The sequence below is a fragment of the Saimiri boliviensis genome, chromosome 6 (genome assembly GCF_048565385.1).
Source record: "Saimiri boliviensis isolate mSaiBol1 chromosome 6, mSaiBol1.pri, whole genome shotgun sequence".
In the NCBI taxonomy this organism is placed as follows: Eukaryota; Metazoa; Chordata; class Mammalia; order Primates; family Cebidae; genus Saimiri; species Saimiri boliviensis.
The window spans coordinates 120,655,883-120,676,605 of record NC_133454.1 but is presented as its reverse complement, the minus strand read 5'-3'; the positions used below and the strand labels follow the sequence as shown (position 1 = coordinate 120,676,605).

At 56.6% G+C, this 20,723-nt stretch overlaps 1 protein-coding gene across 11 annotated transcripts in view; it reads left to right on the top strand.

Annotated features, from left to right (window-relative positions):
- The window catches only part of SYT7 (synaptotagmin 7), a 67,894-nt gene that overhangs the window by 41,189 nt on the left and 5,982 nt on the right, over window positions 1-20,723 (top strand). For 6 of the 11 annotated variants that reach the window (XM_074401576.1, XM_074401578.1, XM_074401579.1 and 3 more), the window contains 5 exons: window positions 6,992-7,127; window positions 13,400-13,670; window positions 17,065-17,234; window positions 17,635-17,749; window positions 18,289-18,488. In XM_074401576.1, the coding sequence (XP_074257677.1) occupies window positions 6,992-7,127; window positions 13,400-13,670; window positions 17,065-17,234; window positions 17,635-17,749; window positions 18,289-18,488 (892 nt within the window). Of the gene's footprint in view, window positions 1-1,870; window positions 1,994-6,991; window positions 7,128-13,399; window positions 13,671-17,064; window positions 17,235-17,634; window positions 17,750-18,288; window positions 18,489-20,723 lie in introns of all 11 variants that reach the window. The other 5 variants (XM_039470922.2, XM_074401575.1, XM_074401571.1 and 2 more) reach the window with 1 other exon arrangement.

The window sequence follows — 20,723 nt, the reverse complement described above, 5'->3', positions numbered from 1 at the left end:
TCTCCCTCCACTTTCCAGCCCCTGCCCCTCGTCCTCACCCTTGCGGCCTGCAGAGCTGGAGAGAATGACGAATCGGGAATTTATGCAGAGGAGCTGTTCTGTTTTTAAGAAGAGAAAAAGGAGTATCTGAAAAATGCATTAACCGGGGAAAAAACATGTTGTTTTCATTGAGTTTGCCTTCCCCCAGCACAACTAGCTCCCAAGCAGCCAAATGGAATTTTACCAACTCTGAAACAGCACCAGTGGGCAGAAAACAAAGAAAACGAGGATTCGTCCTGAGGGAAGGGACAGCGTTGTTTCCCGAAAGTTAGATGCTGGCACAAGTGTCAGCCTGGAGTAACTGTGCCCAGGACCAAAAATGCAAAGACAGGGAGGGACAGAGCAGCCACTTAGCTCCCTCCATTCACTGGGACCCAAGAGGTAATGTCCCATTTTCCAGGACTCTCATGGCCTCATCCCTCCCCACAGAGGCTACTTCTCACCTGTTTGTTCCCTATTTGAAACCCGCTCTGAGAAGTTAGGGCAAGTTCTTCCTCTCCAAACCTTGCCTTCCTTCACAGTGGTTGAAGTGGTAGACTTCCTGACCCAGCATCCTCTCCCTTTCAGAATATTCCATCAGCCCTACCATCTGCCCTTTGGCCCTTCTTGATCCCTCCCTCTCCTTTTGTCCTGATGAGAGGCCCAACGCTGGAGGAGCTCCACAAAGCACCCAGAAAACGCTCACAGACTCTGATGGCCTTCAGGGACAGCGGGGTCACCACCGATGCTTCCTTTTCCTCCCTGGCAAATGCAGTTAACCTTGCAAAGACTTTGGCAAGCTGCCCAATGGTGCTCTGAGAATGCCCCATACTAAGGTGTCACACCTGGCCTCACACGGCTGCCCACATGTCTACTCCAAGAGAGTCTCACCTTCCTGGCTGCCCACCGTTCAGCCTTGACCGTGCTTCCTCAAAGCACGATCTCACACTGCAGGCACAGGCTCCCTGCAGTCCTGCCAAATCTCCAGACCTTGCCAAGTTCCTGCACTCTCTCGCTGCCCTTGCTCGTGAGGCCTTCTGGACGGCTTCTCCAGTGAAAGGCCTATGACCTGGGGTCAGCAGTGGTGGTCATTTCCTGGATCTCCAGCAAGGAGGACACAGGAGACAGCCGATATGGCCGGGTTGTCATATACCACAAAGGACTTTCATTCTCCTCTGATGGGCTTGTGTATCCAGGAGCCTGAGGCTTGTGTATCCCCGCCTGGCTTCAAGGATATCTGGTTGACCATGACCCGGCGTTGTCTCTGACGGGCTTCCAGAGGACAGGGTGCCGTACCCATTGGATTTCAAAACTTTCTAAGCCTGCAAGGTGCCGCTGCAGGATAGTAATGGAGCCCCTCCCTCTTCTCCCAGTGGCCCAGATGATGGTCAGAGCCAGTCCAGCTGGGCATGCGTTAGCCTTTGGAAATCTGTGGTGTCCCAGGGCCTATGCTCCATTCCCCGCTCCCGACCCCCACCCTCACCGGGTTCCCTTGGGACTGTCCCAGCCACGGGCCACCTCTGCAGACCTCTGCCCAGCCCCTTGCAGTTCAGCTCCGGAGAGTCTTGCTCTTGGCGCAGGCCGGCGGAGTCTCCGGCCGTAGACGCCTCCCCTCCCTGCCTGCCTTCACTATCCCCACTCCATCCTGCGACTGTTGACACTGCTGAAGTTTGCTTTCTTTCCTGCAGGGCCAGTTTCTTACACTTTTTTCTTCTCTCTCTTTGTCTCTGTCTCTGTCTCTCTCTCTCTCTCTCTCTCTCTTCTCTCTCTCTCTCTCTCTCTCCTTCCCCCCGCCCCCGCCCACGGGGCCTCCTCTTTTCACCCTGGCCGGTGGGCTGCCCACCCTGGGCAGGGAAGGCCGGATGGTGGTGCTATCCTTGGTCTTAGGGCTTTCGGAACAGGATGACTTTGCCAATATCCCTGACCTGCAAAACCCAGGAACCCAGCAGAACCAGAACGCTCAGGGGGACAAGAGGTACGAGCACAGGCGAGGGCCTGCGGCGACGGCGGCAGAGAAGGAGGCGCGGAGAGGCCACCTGCCTCGACCGGCCCTGGCTGCTGGACGAGGTGGTGGTGCCTTCAGCGGATGCTGGAGCGGGAGGACGAGCCCTCTCCCCAGCCGGTGCCCTCACACACAGCCACCTCGGTGGTGTCCCCGGGGTCCGAGGCCACTCGCGGCCATCCTGGGACCATTCTGGATCAGGCCTGCTCTCCGGCATGCTTGCCCCAGCCCGGAGCAAGCGCAGCCTTTTCTGCCCCATCTTCCTGCTTGGCTCCTCTCTGCTGCCCCTCCATATTTCATCTCTGTCCCCACCCCAACCAGAAATCCCCGTTTCTCTGGTGGTTGGTGGGCGGGGGGGATGTTAGGGAAGGGGCGCCAGCCCATTCTCCCTCATCCCCACCCCCTCAACCTCCCTCTTGCCTGGAGGTCCCATTGGGCTGCTTGGCTGATGGAAGAGGAGTCCACGGTGGGAGGGTCTGGGGCGTGGGAGAGGCCTGGTGACCAGAGACAAGCAGAGGGCTGGACCCTGAGCCAGGGCACCAGGAGGGAGCTGGGGAGGGCCCGGAGTGGTGCAGGCAGCTGTCCTGAGCAAGGGTGAGGCCTGGCTTCGTTGGATTCCCTGTCACTGCTGCTGGCCTCGGGACCCTACGGAGACCGGGAGTAGCCTGTGTAGCCACAGCACAGGCCAAGAAGAAGTCTGGGCATTTAAACTGCCATAGCCTCAGCTATCGGGAATTCAGGGAAGCAGCTCCTTCTGTCCCATCTCAGGGAAGTGAGGATGCTGCTCATGGGGAAGTGGTAGGGGAGGGAGGTCCCAGGGTTCAGGCGGCACCCCACAGCTGGGGCCATTAGATGCCTGAGCTTAGTTCGGTTGACCACACCCGGGGTTCCCAGGATGAATTAGCCATTGGGAATCATGGGAGGAGGAGCTGTCACCTTGACTGGGTCTGCTTCTCATCAGACCAAAGGCCTGCAGGAGAGTGTGTGGCCTGGCAGCCAAGACCTCTGCCTTCCAGCTCTGGTTCTGCCAGAGCCTCACTCTGCATCCTTGGGCGACACACAGCCCCTCTTTGGGATCTCTGCTTACTGCTCTGTCCAGCGAAGGATTGGGTGGGGCAACCTTTGAGGAATGGCCCCTCAGGCTCAGATATACAAAGCTTTTAATGAGAAAAAAAAACAGGCCTCTGGGCTGGAGCATGTGTCCTGTGAGCTGCAAGGGACTGTTTGGACGGGCCATCCTGAGGCTCTTGAGAGGCCCCTAGGGGCCAGAAGGGACTGCCCCAGGCTGCTGCCCTGGGCTTGTGGGCTAGGGAGGGTGGATAGACTGAGAGGCAGACAGCTGGCTCGCCTGTCCCTCTGCTGGCTCCTGGAGACCACCCCTCTCAGTTTTGTTTCATCCTGAGTCAACAGTGGCATGGTCTGTGGTGGGCAAGTCTGGAAGTCTCCAGAGAGTGGGATCAGGGCTTCTACTCAGTGGCACAATTGGTGTCAGCCCTGAGCCCACATAGAGGGATACGGGAGGAGCAGAGCCTGCCACCCCCGACCCACTGGGGTACTACAGGAGCTGTGACTTCCTGAGTCAGGGCCTCAAAGCTGGGCTGCAAGGCAGTCAGAGGGCCACTGGGAGGGCCAGGGGCCAGGGGCAAGAAGACACAGGGGATGGCTGGAGTCCTCTGAACGCTCCGCTAAGAACATGAGACTGGTGCTGGGAAAGGTGTGAAGCGTGAGGGAGCAGATGCAGGCTGGAAACGAGATTTCACGTCATCCATGTGTTAATGAACTGGCTCCATCGTCACCCACAGTCTATTTTTACCTCCTCACCTCTTGGGTCTCACTCCATATTTAACACATCCATCCCTTCTGATCATCACATCTGCTTGTCCCCTGCCTTCCTGGGAAAGGTGGGTGTGGGAGTGGAGGCTGTGCGCCCTTGCTACCACCCGGCCTGACTTTCCGAGTGGACCGTGCCATTCCCACCTCATCATGCCCACCCATCCTGGAAACTCATTTCTCATGGCCCCTGGGGTGCTTCTTGGGTTGTGGGCTGCCACAGGGGTCCAGAATCCAGTGCTTCCTTCCCAGCAGACTCTCCCCTTCCCAAAGCTTGGCATCGGCACTGGGCACCTTAGGGTGCCACCCCTCTGAGTTCCCGGACCCTCAGACCTGGGAGTGGTGGCCTTGGGGGGTCTGTCCCTCCCTCTTCAGCCTTTCCTTCTAAAATAGACCCACGGTCTGCCCTTCTGCCCCCATCCCTGCCCTTCCCTCCCCAGCTGACCCTTGACCAGGAGGAAGGGGTGGTAGCCCTTGGCTGTCACTAGGGAGGACACTCAGCCCCCTTGGTCTGTTAGCAACAGGCTCATGGGAGACAGCGTCCCAGGAGGAGGAGTGGCCATTCCAGGTTCCAGGCAATGTGGGAGCGTGTCCAGCAAGCAGCAGGAGAAGAGAGGGCCAGTCACTGCCTCTGTCCCCACGATTTTGTGTCCCTGAAGTCCCCCATCCTGGATACTTCAGCTCCTGGACCTCAGCACAGCACTTAAGAGTGCACTCCCGGGAGTGGGAGGGAGGGCGGGGAGGGAGGCCCTGGCTCCACGCCCTGCTGCGCCCATTCCACCCTCAGCCACTCTGCTCTATCCACCCCCTCATGCAGTCTGCTATCATTTCACCATTGCTCCTTGGGATCCAAATGGTTTCCACCGCGGCCCACCCCCACCCCAAGTGGGGGACGGGGCAAGGCGGGGACCAGGCCTCCCCCCATTGCTCTCCCTACTCTGAAGCCACCATGTTCCTCTGTCACGGTGTGTGTCCCCCGCCTCCTCTCTGCCTCTCCTGTTGGCCGCACGCTCCTCCCTGTCCCCTTGTCAACCCGGCAGCCTTCACACGTCTCTGACTAACTTTCTTAGCCTCTCTCTCCCTCTGTCTCCTTTCTCCCATCTGCTCCCCACAGGGCCGTCCTGGGCCGGTGACGCACCCCTCGGCCTCTCCCTCTGCCTCTCTCTGTGCCTCTCACCTCTGTCTTTCTGTCCTGTGACCTCCGACAGCTTCAGTGGCGCTGACCATCTTTCCCAGGCTGCTTGGCAGCTGTGCCGACGCTGTGGCGTGGCCAAATAACTCTGACGTTATACCTTCAGCAGTCAATCTCGCACTCTCCCTGCTCTCCCGCTGTTTCTAACCTGACTTTACCTCTCCAGCTGTTTCAGGCTCCCTTCCTTCCCACTGCCTGCCTGTGTGAGCACATGTCCTCTGTGTGTATGTGTGTGTGTGTGTGTGTGTGTGTGTGGTGCGTGTCCATATGTCCATGTGTGCCATGGCCCTTGGGGAGGGGTGCCCACCTGTCACTGGGTGGAGTGGGCGTTTCTATGTTGTAGAGGCAGGGCCAGGTTTTCACAGCAGGTGTATCGTGCTTCTGATAATCAGGATGTTTCAGGGCCCTGAAACCACTCCCTACCTTTTCCATTTCAGTTTGTCCCCATTCACGTGCACACGTGGCATGCCTAGGACTCCCCAGTGTGCCTCCTCTTGGGATCCCTTCGTGCTCATCGCTGTATGTGTGTTGTCACTGCTGCTCTGCTTGGCCTGCCCAGGCCCCTTGCCACCCTCTCCCTGCTCCTCTGGGTGTCTGTAGGACTTGTGTGCATGTGTGTGTGTACATGTGCACACCTGTGTGTGTGTGTACATGTGCACACCTGTGCGTGTGCGCACGTGTGTACATGTGCACACCTGTGTGTGTGTGCGTGCGCACACGTGTGTGCGTGCACACCCTGCTTTGGGATCCTGATGTCTCCCCTCAGGGCCTGGCATAGTCTATGCATGTCTGTCTGTCTGTCTGCCTGTCATGGCGGTCTGTGTGCTGGAGGCTGGTCTCTACCAGAGGGCCATAGCTCATGTCCACCCTCAGCGTGTGGCTCCCAGTTTGCGTCTGTGTGCTCTCAAAGCTGTTCTAGTTTAGCCTGTCCTGAGACTCATGCTACTGATCCCCCATCTCCTTCTTCCTGCCTACCCCCACCTCTCTTCCTCTTCATGGGACATTCCAGCCTGGTCCCTGGGCAGGCTTCTAGTGCCCCCTTCCTGAGCCCCAGCTGAACGGAGCCTGGGCTCACCACCCAGCCACTGGGTCAGAGAGCCCAGCATCCTGGGAACAGCGTGGAGTTGGGTGCAGACAGGGCTTCTCGGTGGTGCCTGTCTTTCTGTGACCCTGGGTGAGAACCTTATCAAATGCACAGTCTTCAGCAAGTGGGAGAAGGATGGGAACTGGGGAGCAGGGGTGTAGGCTCACCCTATCCAATAGGGGGCTATTAAACCTAAATGAGCTTACATCCAACAAAATTAAAATTTCAGCTCTCAGCCACACTGACCACATTGCAAATGCTCAAGTGCATACATGTGGCATGTGGCTGCTCCACTGGACAGCACAAATACAGAACACTCTGTCACTATGGAAAGTTATCCTGACCTCACCTGGTCAGTCTCGTGTCTGGAGGGTGGAAAGAGGATTCTTGATGAGCCCAAGCAAACACAGGTGGGGCGTCTGGGAGACAGACATTCTGGGCATGTTTGCAGAGGGTAATGACGCGGAGAGGCACCTGGACACACCATGCCATGGCGGAGCCTCCCCCTTCCAGTCTGGGGGTGGGTGGAATAGCACCAGCCTCTGGGGAGTGGGGGCAATGGACAGCTCAGAGACCAACTATGCAAGCCAGTGACTGAGGGTGGGGGTTTTCTGGGGAAGAGGAAGAATGGGGGTGTTCCCAAAAATATCCCCTATAGGAGTAGTTAAGCCACAGTCACCTGGGGCAGAGGTTGCAAGGAGAATGGGCCCTGGGCGTGGGTCTCCAGGGAAAACCAGGCATCCACATGGACAGGAGTACTGACACCTGCTGGGGTCTACAGAGAAGGTCCTGCCACCCCCCAGGCCGGGGTGCCCAACCCAGCTCACTCCCCAGCCCAATCTCATTCAGACTACCCTGCTCCCAGGTTGCCCGCCGGAGGGAAGGCAGTGAATACAGCCCCGGTGCCAGGTCAGACACCCCATGATGAGTCCGACCGCCGGACAGAGGCACACTCCTCCGTCTCAGACCTCGTCAACTCCCTCACCAGCGAGATGCTCATGGTGAGAATGGGGGAGCCCGGGCTGGGAGGCCGGGGCAGGGAGAAGAGGGACGTGTGTGGGAACTGGCAACGGCATGGGAGTGGTCCAGGGAGGGGAACCGGGTCAGAAGCAGCCTGGAGAGCCAGGCCCGTGACCACTGGGCACTTGATGACTGAGTGTGCAAGGCCTGGGCTTGTTGCCAGCTCTTTCACCCAAGTATCTTCTCCGTGTCTCCATTTCTTCCTTTGACAAGTGAAAATAAGAATTCCAATCCTGCTTTGATCCCTTTGTGGATTGAGAAGGGGCCAAAGCAAACCCACTCATGCAAGACATTTTCAGGATTCTAGAAGGAAAAGCTGGTGGGCAGAGGACTCAGGGGAGTTGTCCCCTCCCAGGAATGGTGTCCCCTTAAGTGGAGGTCTGGGGGGGAAGGCCTAGGCCAGTGACCTCCCCCATTCCCATGGCTGGAGGACCCTGAGAGCAGGACAGCAGGAATCCACTGGTCCTGGCTCCTCTGAGGGGACAGCTGTGGTGACGTGCTCCTGTCCACACCCTACCAGAGGCCTCTAACCCAATGGGATCCTAGTTCTAGGTTGTTTGGCCCAGGCAGAGATTGTGGTCCCCATGGTGCCTCCAGGGGGCAGCAGTGAGTCACAGCCACTTGCCCCACCCACGCTTTCCGAAGAGCCCCTGGAGGGAGAAAATGGGAGATTGGCAGGCAGGAATCAGTTAAAGGTTCGGCAGCTCTGAAGTCCCAGGAAGGCTTGAAGAGGAGATGAGGTTGGGAACCAGCTCTGTTCCTACTGGTCTTGACCTAGGACATTTCATCTCCTCGAAATTGAACCCCTCCCTCCTGTAGAGAGAAGGAAGTAGGAAATCGGCTTGGGAACTCCCAGCCCCTCACCCACTGCCCTGGCACCAGAGCCCTACCCTTCTGTCATGTAGGATTCCAGCCAGCTCTAACCATCCATCCCCACAGCCCCTTCTAGCCTGGTGTTTCTCAAATTGCTATGTACACAGGAATCCCCCAGGAACCTTGTTAAAAATGCAGATTCCAGGCCGGGCGCGGTGGCTCACGCCTGTAATCCCAGCATTTTGGGAGGCTGAGGTGGGTGGATCATGAGGTCAAGAGATCGAGACCATCCTGGTCAACATGGTGAAACCCCGTCTCTACTAAAAAAAAATACAAAAAATTAGCTGGGCATGGCGGCGCGTGCCTGTAATCCCAGCTATTCAGGAGGCTGAGACAGGAGAATTGCCTGAACCCAAGAGGCGGAGGTTGCGGTGAGCCGAGATGGCGCCACTGCACTCCAGCCTGGGTAACGAGCGAAACTCCGTCTTAAAAAAAAAAAAAAAGCAGATTCCTGGTCCTTAGGTAGGGCCTAAGAGGCTGCTTTTTTTTTTTTTTTTTTTTTTTTTTTTTGAGACAGAGTCTCACTGTCCCCCAGGCTGGAGTGCAGTGGCACGATCTCAACTCACTGCAACCTCCACCTCCTGAGCTCAAGTGATTCTCCTGCCTCAGCCTCTCGAGTAGCTGCGATTACAGGTGTGCACCACCATACTCAGCTAATTTTTGTATTTTTAGTAGAGACAGGGTTTCACCATGTTGGCCAGGCTGGTCTCAAACTCCTAGCCTCAAGTGATCTGCCTGCCTCAGCCTCCCAAAGTGCTGGGATTACAGGCATGAACCACGGCGCCCAGCCTATCCTGTGCTTTCCTTGGATCCACATTAGACCATCAGATTTTCCACATCCAGATCGGGTCGCCTTGGGCCTCCCCACCTCTCCCCTTCTTCCTACCCCCCAGGCCCCTGTGTCTGGCCCTCCGCTGCTCTCCTTCCATCTTCCCCAACCCAGGCAGACTGGCCCCAGCTGTCCTCCCCTCTGGATGGGCCATTGCCACAGCCCACCCTGCCTCCCTGCACAGCCCCTTAATTCATTACAGCTTCCTGGTAGCAAGGTTTCCAGAAGGACGGCCCCTTCCCAGACAGCTTGCCTGCCCCCTTGCTGCTCCCAGGGAGGGGCCGACAGCTGCAGCCAGTGGAAGGAAGCGTAGGCCTTGTCTCCCTCTCCTGTGCTGGGAGGATGCTCAGAGGTGGGAAGGCAGAGTCTAATTGCACTGCTCTGTGCCGATGCTAGGTCATTGACATTAACAGGCATGATAAGATAAGCAGGGCAGAATCAGTTCACTGTGACCTCAGCCTGTCCTGGTCTCCAGACCCTGGGCTGTGGAACCTGGGGGTCAAAAGTCAAGAGTGAGCTGGGCACAGCGGCTCACACCTGTAATCCCAGCACTTTGGAAGGCCAAGGTGGGTGGGATCATCTGAGGTTGGAAGTTCAAGACAAGCCTGGCCGACATGGCGAAATCCCGTCTCTACTAAAAATACAAAATTAGCTAGCCGTGCTGGCGCATGCCTGTAGTCCCAGCTACTTGGGGGACTGAGGCAGGAGAATCACTTGAGCCCGGGAGGTAGAGGTTGCAGGGAGCCGAGATCGTGCCACTGCACTCCAACCTGGGCAACAAGAGCAAAACTCCATCTCAAAAAAAAGAGGGAGAGTCGGCCGGGCGCGGTGGCTCAAGCCTGTAATCCCAGCACTTTGGGAGGCCGAGGCGGGTGGATCACGAGGTCAAGAGATCGAGACCATCCTGGTCAACATGGTGAAACCCCGTCTCTACTAAAAATACTAAAAATTAGCTGGGCATGGTGGCGTGTGCCTGTAATCCCAGCTACTCAGGAGGCTGAGGCAGGAGAATTGCCTGAACCCAGGAGGCGGAGGTTGCGGTGAGCCGAGATCGCGCCATTGCACTCCAGCCTGGGCAACAAGAGCGAAACTCCGTCTCAAAAAAAAAAAAAAAAAAAAAAAAAAGAGGGAGAGACAAGAGTAGAGCACCCAGAACTGGCCAGAGAAGGGACTGAGGGGCAGAGGTGTCTGAGAAGCAGCCAAGCCACACCTGCCTCTGAGCATCTCCTGCCCTGGCACAGGGTAGCCTGCTGCTTTTTGAGGCTGACTTCTGCTGGTACAGGGGCTTGGGTAGCACCTTCCCTGACTCTGACGGCGTGGCCAACCTGGTTGCCATAGAGATGGCTCTGTCCCAGCTTAGTAATTAGGGCTCAGGGCTGTGGCTTGGAAAGGCTGGGAGTGGGCACAGAGCCGCCACCCCTTTCCCAGGTGAAACCCGCCTGGCCAGCCCAGGCCTTCCCAAGACCACACTGTTTGGAAGCCAAGAGCCGAGGGACCGGAGGAACCTCAGGCCCGGGCTGCGGTCACCAGCAACCCCTCCTCAACTTGAGAAGCAAGGGGGAGGGTGAGTGATCTTTGCTGGCACTGTCCACTCATGTGCCCCAGTTACTCGGTCCCTCTGCCAGTGGCTCAGGTCACGGAGCAGAACTCTAGAAGGGACATGGACCCGCTTAGCTCTCCCAGGACCCCACAAAGTAGGTTTCACAGTCCCCACTCTACAGATGTAAACACATGGTCAAAGGGTATGGTGCTGGCATGAGCGGGGGAAAGAGCATCAGGGAGGCTGGGTGCAGTGGCTCATGCCTGTAATCCCAGCACTTTGGGAGGCCGAGGTGGGCAGATCATGAAGTCGGAAGTTCAAGACCAGCCTGGCCAACATAGTGAAACCCCATCTCTACTAAAAATACAAAAATTAGCTGGGTGTGGTAGCAGGTGCCTGTAGTCCCAGCTACTTGGGAGGCTGAGGTAGGAGAATAGCTTCAACCAGGAGGTGGAGGTTGCAGAGAGCTGAGATCGTGCCACTGCACTCCTGCCTGGGCAACACAACGAGACTCTGTCTCAAAAAAAAAAAAAAAGATCATCGGGGAAAAGCAGGTTCTGGGCAGGTAAGCCACATTCTCATTGGGGCTGCAGTGGGGCTTGTGGGGTTATCTGGATCGGCCAAGGGGTGAGGGCTGGAGGGACCATCTTCTGCTGTAAGACAGCTCAGCACCCCTGCCCCCATCCAGGCGGGACCAAGGTAAAGCCCCAGACTCTAGATCTGAGTACAAGAGCAAGCCGCAGGTGGAAGGGAACTCAGGATTCCTGGGTGCTAAACTGGGTTCCGTTCCCACTGGGCATTCAATCTCGGGAAAGCGTTCCAGCTGTGTTCCAAGTATTCCAGTGGGAGTGCAGTGCCTGCCTCGTTGGGATGCTGTAAGAGGTCAGTGAGGACAAGGCACAGGGCACAGGGCAGGGTTTGGCAAGGCGGGCAGCCAGTCCATGGTGGTTACTATTATGAGTGTGAGGCTGGGCACGTGGCTCACGCCTGTAACCCCAGCACTGTGGGTGGCCGAGGTGCGGATCACTTGTGGCCAAGAGTTTGAGACCACCCTGGCAAACCTGGCGAAAACCTGTCCCTACTGAAAGTACAAAAATTAGCTGGGCGTAGTGGTGCAAGCTTGTGGTCCCAGCTACTCGGGAGGCTGAGGCACGAAAATCACTTGACCTTGGGAGGCGGAGGTTGCAGTGAGCCGGGATTGCACCACTGCACTCCAGCCTTGGCAACAGAGTGAGACCCTGTCTCAAAAAAACCAAAACAAACAACGATTTGAGTGGGATCTGACGCTTTTCACCTGGCATGATGAGTCCGCAGATCTTTGCTGGCTTGAGGGGGACACCTCAGTGCTGCCCTGGGGTGTGGGCCTGCTTTAGTGGAAAGAGCAGGATTGCGAATCAGAGAGGGTTCATCCTGCTGTGCAGTCTTGGCCATGTGACTTAACCTCTCTGAGTCAGTTTCCTCAGCTAGAGGGTGGTGACACCTGCCTCACCTGGCTGTTGTCAGGATTCAGTAAGGAGGCGATCTGAGAGTCTCCAGTTGTGGTAGGAGCGCATTGTGTTCGTTATTATCTGTCTTACTTAGTCATTCAGAGCCTAGGGCTGCCCCTCCAGGGTGAAGGAGAGAGCACAAAGGTTTCTGCAGGAGAGGCACGGAGAGAACGGGTGCCTGCAGTTTGTCTTAACTGTGTACCCAGGGTCCTACTCCATCCCTCATCCAACCATCATGGGAGATTTTTGAGATGGGTGCCTGAGCCATGTGGTCCCCTAACTGGGTCTGTTGTGGTCAGTGGCCTGGGGCTGCTGTAAGCGGCTGGAGGGTGGGCAGGGCTCTAAACCCTGGCAGGTACTCCCAGTGTGCCCACAGCTTCACACACATGGCCAGGAGGTCCACGTCCCAGCTGCTTCCTGTGGTTCCATGTCAGGATGCAATGAGATGCCCACCCTGCCTCTGTGTGACGGTCCATTGCTGGGTCAGCCCAAGCGACCTCCCTCCCAGCAGCCCTCAGCCCCGATGGGTGGTACAGTCATCTGAGGTCTGAGGTGCCTTTTTTTGAGACAGAGTCTTGCACCATCACCCAGGCTGGAGTGCAATGGCATGATCTCAGCTCACTGCAACCTCCACCCCCCAGGTTCACGCGATTTTCCTGCCTCAGCCTCCCAAGTAGCTGGGATTACAGGCACACACCGCTACACCTGGCTAATTTTGTGTATTTTTAGTAGAGACGGGGTTTCGCTGGCCAACCAGGAGTTGGCCAGACTGGTCTCCAACTCCTGACCTTGCAATCCTCCCGCCTTAGCCTCCCAAAGTGCTGGGATTACAGGCGTGAGCCACTGCGCCCGGCCTGAGGCACCTTTTACACAGCACTGATGCCCAGGCCTACACCAGCTCCATCTGGTCAGACTGGCTGGGGATGGGGCCTGGGGAGTCTGCAATTTTCACGTCCCTAGTGATTCTGCTTTACACGAACAGACATTGCTCCTGAAAACTTGCCTCTCTCATTTTGTAAATCACTTCAGTCTCCACACCCCAGAGAGCCACTTTCCAAAGAATTACTGTGGTAAACTCTCTTGCAGTACGAGCAGCCTCCCCCATCTGCCGTGCAGCCCAGGTTTGTGTCAGTGCATCCACAGAGGCCCCTCCCATGCCACGGGAGGGCAGGGAGGTCAGGGGTCTCAGAAACCCCAGCACATGCCAGACCAGCTGGGGCCAGGGAGGCGAGGCCGCTGAGCTGCAGCTTGGGGCAGGCGGCAGACCCAGAGCTGCGAGGAGAGCCTGGGAAATAGGCGTCATGCAGGCTCAGGAGACAGGGCGGTCTCAGCTCTACCCTCCCCCCTCCCCTCCCCTCCCAGGAGACCCTGGTCAAGGCACCTGCCCTCTGAGCCTGAGCAGCGTCCATGGATGTGAGTGTGGGACGGGCCACCTCCTCTGGCCTGTCGCCCGTGCTGGGCAGCAGTGGGGACACAGGGGAAGCAGAGTCCTCCCCAACCCTGTGGCCTCTCCCCTGCCCTCAGCTCTCCCCAGGCTCCGAGGAGGACGAGGCCCACGAGGGCTGCAGCCGAGAGAACCTGGGCCGGATCCAGTTCAGCGTCGGCTACAACTTCCAGGAGTCCACACTCACCGTGAAGATCATGAAGGCCCAGGAGCTGCCGGCCAAGGACTTCAGCGGCACCAGCGACCCCTTTGTCAAGATCTACCTGCTGCCCGACAAGAAACACAAGCTGGAGACCAAGGTGAAGCGGAAGAACCTAAACCCCCACTGGAACGAGACCTTCCTCTTCGAAGGTGAGGCTAGTGCCACCCTCCTCTCGCCACGGTCACCTCTTGCCGTCTGCCATCCCCCTAGCCAACCACACATGTGGCCATGCACAGATGCATATGTGTGCACACCTGCAGCCCCACAAATGCACAGACACACACATGAGCAGATACAGTTCTGTGCACACCTGCTTGCATGCACAGGCACAAATCCACACACATGCACTCCCACACAGGCAGTATCTTGGCCCGGTTAACCTGATGCATTTTGTGTCTAGTTGGGATCAGGTCACAGGAGCCGAGTGGAGTCAGCATCAGCCAGAGGCCGAGGAGGGAAGCCGGGCCACCGCCTGGCGTTTCAGCCCAGACACAGAGCTCATCCTGACGAGGGCAGGAAGGGAGGGAGGGAGGCACCTGTAGGACTCAGAGCTGGAGCACCCTGGAGCCACCCAAGTGTAGTGGTTCAGTGCACAGGCTGTGGCCCAGGCTGCCTGGGTTCGATTCCCAACCCTTGACCTTGGGCAGGTTTCTGAGCCAAGTTTACTGGCTGCATGACCTTGGGCGAGTTCCTGAGCCCCCCTATGACTTGGTTTCCTCATCTACAGAACAGAGATAATAATAGTCAGGGTTGAACAAATGAGTGAGTTGTAGAGGCAGCTCAGAACAGTGCCTGACACCCAGCAAACGTTTGACACCAGGTTGTTAAACACACTCCATCTGTTGCCATTCTGACCCCCTCCCCCGCATGGGACAGGAACAACAGCTCTGAACCATGCCTGAAGGCCACTGAGAAAAATGTCCGTTCTCTCTCCTGCAAGCCCTCTCTGAAGGCCGGTCTTTATCTCTTATCTCTGAGGATTCAAGGTAACCAGGAAGTTGGGCGTGTGATTAATGAGTGATTTCTATCCCAGGGCCTTTGGGTGCTAGGACCCCACTTAGAGAAGCCGTAACCCTTTGCCAATGGCCCCCGGTTCAACTAGGGAGAGTAAATCCCTACTCCAGCTGCCCTGAGCCCCAGCCTTCCAGAACCTTCACTGTGTACCCCAGAGACCTTTCCTTATCTACTGTCCCAGCCACTTAGCACCCCACCTCTTCTGCAAGATGACAGCCAGGTCACCCACCAGCTGGCACTGAGGGTGAGCAGTGAATGCTCATATGTCTCTGGAGCCCCTCCTTTGCAGGCACCGTGAGGGCAGAGGTGGCTCAACAGCGAGGGTTTCGGCTGTCTGGAGGTCTGTGTGGCCAGCTGGCAAAGCGAGGTTTTTGAGCGGAACTCTGATCCCCCAGTGTCTTCCACAAGCCTGTACCCAGCAACAACCATGAACTGGGCACTCTTCCAGATACTGGGGGTGTAGGAAAGAATGAGGCACCATTATGGCCCTCAAGACATTTCTGATCTAATAGAGACAGAGATGTGTAGATAACTCAGCCACACACAGCATGACAGGAACTGCAGGAACCCAGTATGAGCTCCCTTTGGTGGTGCTGAAGAAAATTTCTCAGAAGAGGGACCATTCAAAAGGGGTTCTGATGGATGAGTAGGAGTTTGCCAGGTAGGAGCCTGCCTCTTCTGCTGTTGATGAGAACTGATGGGTTCAGGGACCTCTTGGAGCTCCCAACATTCCCAGAACACTTGTCCTCATTCATTTTACCTGAATCAATACCAAGGGTCTCCTGGGCTAGGTCCCTGGGGAACTCTGAAATAAGCAAGACATAGCTTCCCTCAATATGAGGAAAATGACCCTGAACAAATTCAGAGTCTCCTCTTCCAGCTCACCTGCTCCTATCAGAGCTCCTTGGTGCTTCCAGAATCTCTGGGGAAGGTGCTGGAATCCTCTGGAGCTCCTCCAGAGGATTTTGTGTCTAGCTAGGCTCAGGTCACAGGAGCTGAGCTGGTGAACATCGGCACCAGCCAGGCTGAGGTTCCAAGCGTCCTCCTTCCCACTCACACCCGGGTTCAGAATCTCCTCACCTCAGGCCTCCAGGCTGGCCTGTGCCCTGCACCTCCCGGGCCAGCCCCACCTCTGACTAAGCCTCCCACCTTGTGACTCCCGGCTTCAGACCTGCCCCTGGCCCCGTCTTCCCTCCTCCATCCCATCCAAGTCCCTTCTGCTCCTCTGGCTCTGACCTTAGCTCCCACCTCACCTCAGCACAGTCCTGCTGCTCCCTCAGGAGACAGGGCGGTCTCATCTGTTCAATTATGCATTCACTTAACAATATGTATCGAGTGCCTACTATGTGCCAGAAACGGTGTTAGACACAGAGATCCAGTGGTTGGTAACAGAGATGCCTTCCTGGGAATCCTAGCCTTCTGGGAGAGCCAGACAAAAATCAGGGAAAGAGACAGAGAAATATGTTACCGCGTGTGACATGTTTTGCAGAAAATGTGCTAGAGTGGATAACCGGACACTGTCTGAGATGCCAGGAAAGAATGCTGAGACCAGAAGGATGAGAGTAGCCGGGAGGGAGGTGGGCATGGTGGGGCCAGTGTGCACCCAGCCCCAGGGCAGGAGGGGTCGAGGTGTGGAAGGGCCAGGAAGGAGGCCAATGTGGCTGGAGCCCAGTCACTGAGTGAAGAGCGGTCACAAGCCAAGCAGGGAGAGGACAGCCGGGCCAAATTGTGGAAGGACTTGAAGCCAAGGTAGGGTGCCCGGCTTTTATTCTAAGTGCACTGGGAACCATTGAAAGGCTTTAAGCGGGAGCGCATCGTGATGGAATTTCTATTTTTAAAAGATCTCTCTGGCGGCTGCATTGAGAATGGACCGTAGGAGAAAGCGTGGACGCAGGGAGGGCAGTTTGGAGACGTTTGTGGCTGTCTAGGCAGGAGGTGCCAGCGCCTTGGACAAGGGAGGCAGCAGTAGAGAAGGGGATGCTGCAGAAAAAACAGAAGCACAGGCAGGAGGAGAGGGGTGCAGAGTCACAGGACACTTGTCACTTCCTGCTTCTGTGCCTTTGCCTTCCCCCCCCCATGCCCCTCTGCCCTGAGTCCTCCTGGGGCCTGCGTCCTGGCAGCTTTGGCCACCTAGGCAGAGCCGCTTGCCCAGACCTGCCTCGGGATGATTGGCAGCAGCTGCGCCTCCACTGAGATGGACACGAGGTGCATGGGTGAATGGAGGACCGCAGTTCTACTCTTTACTAGCTGGGACTCTGGGCAAGGAATTTAAGCCATCTGAGCCTCATCTGTAAGATGGACAAGATGCCATTGACCTTGGAGAATGGTTGAGGGAGTCCCATGAGATGGTGACAGTTCTTGCCAGCACTTCAGTAAAGGTCTAATCGCAATCTGGTGTGCCTGCTGGCCCAGTGGGTTGGCAGCGGGAGGGCACAGGGCCTGCCTCCTCTTCCCAGGGCCTTCCTTGCCTCCTGGGCCCCGTGTGGCCCCTCTCTCCCCCTCTTCACTGGCACTCCTCTGTACCCCCAGGTTTTCCCTATGAGAAGGTGGTGCAGAGGATCCTCTACCTCCAAGTCCTGGACTATGACCGCTTCAGCCGCAACGACCCCATCGGGGAGGTGTCCATCCCCCTTAACAAGGTGGACCTGACCCAGATGCAGACCTTCTGGAAGGATCTGAAGCCATGCAGCGATGGGAGTGTAAGGCCCCATGGGTGGGCCTTACCTGGGCAGGCAGCAGGGCAGGGCTGGCAATCTGCTCCCAGACCCCTGTCAACCTTAGGAAGGCCAGGAGGGCTGTGGGGGAGGGCAGGTGGGCGGTTCTGATGGAGCACAGTCCTCGTCAGCAGCTGGAGCACTGGTGCTTGGCGCCTAGGGGACTCACCTGATCTGTAAGAAGGAACCTAGGAACAGGGAGGGGATGGTGGCCCTGGGAGGGGCAGTCCACACACCCGCCAGAGGAGGGGAGACAGAGTGAGACAGAGATGACAGATAGGGGCATGGGTAAGCAGCAAGGTCAGGGCAGAGGAGGCCTGGGGCCCACTGGTGCAATCCGAGAGCCCTACTAGACGTTCCCACACCCTCCCGTTGTGCCTCCCAGGGGAGCCGAGGGGAGCTGCTCTTGTCTCTCTGCTACAACCCCTCTGCCAACTCCATCATCGTGAACATCATCAAAGCCCGGAACCTCAAAGCCATGGACATCGGGGGCACATCAGGTGTGGGGCTGCTCGAGCAGAGGACGGACGGGCAGGTGGGGAGGCTCTGGTGACATGAGGGTTACACCGCAGATGGAGAGCAGGGTCCGTAGTGGTCCACTCCCACCCCCCACACCCCAACCTCCAGTCCTCGCTCCTTACCCTAGAGACCTTGGGGGCCCCCTTTGGAGCACCCTCACCTTGGACCCTAGGTCAGGATCGGCATCGTCTTGGACTCCAGTCTTCAGGAAGAACGGGAACACCGTGGGAAGACCTGGGTTCTAGCCCCAGCTCTGATGCTGCTTGTCTGAGATTCTGGGCAAGACCTGGCCTCTCTGGGGCTCAGTTTCCTCATTGGTAGTAACAGGAGGGCCCCAAGTGATCGCCAAGGTCCATCTGCTGATTCTCCCAGGTCCCTCTCATTCTGGCCTGGGTCTCTCCTTGCCTCTGGGGAAAGCACCCAGCCCTCCTGCCTCAGCTTCCATACCTGGAAGGGGAAAGGGATCCTAGGAAGTCCCTCCCCTGCTGTCCCTCTAACCTTTCCCCACTCCCTCCCCTAGACCCCTATGTGAAGGTGTGGCTGATGTACAAGGACAAGCGGGTGGAGAAGAAGAAGACAGTGACGATGAAGAGGAACCTGAACCCCATCTTCAACGAGTCCTTCGCCTTCGATATCCCCACGGAGAAGCTGAGGGAGACGACCATCATCATCACCGTCATGGACAAGGACAAACTCAGCCGCAATGACGTCATCGGCAAGGTAGGGGCGAGGCAGGTGGTGTGGTGCGCACAGCTGGCTCCATTCCTTAAAAGAAGCAGCAGGGGTGGTGGATGAGCGTGGGCCGGACACCAGGAGAGATGGGGATCGGTCTCCTCCCTCTTGGGCCTCTGTGTCTTCATCCAAAAATAAGGGGATTAGATGACACCCTCCCTGGGGTTCCTCTCTAAGCGTCCTCCTATGGGTAAGTCAGCTGGGGACAGACCACCAGCAGGGCAGGGGAAGAAGGAGTGCGAGAGAGGAATGGCCTGGATCTCAAAAGAAAGGTTTTCTGGGCAGGATGATGATGTTGGAACAGTATTGCCCCGGGTCCCGTCTGCACAGGGTGAGCTGTGTGGGGCGGTGTTGGGAGCCACAGTCAGACTCCAAAGACTTCCTTTCAGTTCCCACCCTGTCTGCCAAGAAACAACCATGTAACCTTGGGCAGGTGGCTTGGCCTCTCCAAGCTTTAGTGTTCTCATCTGTAAAATGGAGCTACTTACACTGTCCCTGTGGAACTTTACAGGTGGTGTAAGAATTGCTTGAGGCATGCGGATGTCTGCTCTTAGAAAGTTGGCCAGGCACAGGGGCTCACGCCTGTATTCCCAGCACTTTGGGAGGCCGAGGCAGGCGGATCACGAGGTTCAGGAGCTTGAGACCAGCCTGGCCAACATGGTGAAACCCCGTCTCTACTAAAAATAGAAAAATTAACCAGGCATGGTGGTGGGCGCCTGTCATCCCAGCTCCTGGGGAGGCTGTGGCAAGAGAATCCTTTGAACCCAGGAGGCAGGGGTTGCAATGAGCCAGGATTGTGAGACTGTACTCCAGCCTGGGCAACAGAGCGAGACTCTGCCTTAAAAAAAAAAAAAAAAAAAGGCCGGACGCGGTGGCTCAAGCCTGTAATCCCAGCACTTTGGGAGGCCGAGGCGGGTGGATCACGAGGTCAAGAGATCGAGACCATCCTGGTCAACATGGTGAAACCCCGTCTCTACTAAAAATACACAAAATCAGCTGGGCATGGTGGCGCCTGCCTGTAATTCCAGCTACTCAGGAGACTGAGGCAGGAGAATTGCCTGAACCCAGGAGGCAGAGGTTGCGGTGAGCCGAGATCGCGCCATTGCACTCCAGCCTGGGTAACAAGAGCGAAACTCCGTCTCAAAAAAAATAATAATAATAAAAATAAAATAAAAAATAAAAAATAAAAAAAATTTAAAAAAAAGCCGGGCGCGGTGGCTCAAGCCTGTAATCCCAGCACTTTGGGAGGCCGAGGCGGGTGGATCACGAGGTCAAGAGATCGAGACCAGCCTGGTCAACATGGTGAAACCCCGTCTCTACTAAAAATACAAAAAATTAGCTGGGCATGGTGGCATGTGCCTGTAATCCCAGCTACTCAGGAGGCTGAGGCAGGAGAATTGCCTGAACCCAGGAGGCGGAGGTTGTGGTGAGCCGAGATCGTGCCATTGCACTCCAGCCTGGGTAACAAGAGCGAAACTCCGTCTCAAAAAAAAAAAAAAAAAAAAAAAAAAAAAGTTATCTCTTTGTATCATATAACCAAAAAATCATACCTGACCTTGATTTTTCCCAGGATGGGATTCTGTGACATAAACCCTTCCATGTTTCTGCCTTAAAATATCTATTCCTGTGTCTGTTTATGGTTTAGTGTTGAGAGCATGGGCCCGGGAGTCAGATCGCCTGGGTCCAAATCCTAGCCACACTTTTTACTGCCATAACCTCTCTGAGCCTCATTTTCTCCTCTCAGAATGAGAGTAGGACGATCCTTCCCTCACAATGTGCTGGGAGGATTAAGTCAGATCACACAGGTGAGCTGTTCTGCATAGTACTTGAAACAGGTATTAGCTAGTATTATAATAAAGGGACATATATGTCAGTTCAGGCATGGCGGTTTGACCAGGAGCAGGTGAGGAACCAGTGCTCAGGACAGTCATGGGGGAAGGGGAGATTCCAGGAGTGAGTGAGGGGCACACACCTGGGCATTACCCTGTGTCGGGGAAAGGGAAAGGGGAACTGGATGCCCAGAGGGAAGGGAGCTGAGTTGGGGGCAGCCCTCAGACAGCTGGGACTGGAGAACTCAGTGGCTGGGCTGAGGGAGGCAGCCTGGCCTCAAAGAGAAGAGCTGACCCTGCCTGCCGTGAGCACGGCATGGGGAGTATGACTGGCCAATCTGTGGTCACAGGTGAGACAACTCCCCAGGACGTTGCCCCTTATGTTCCAGAAAGA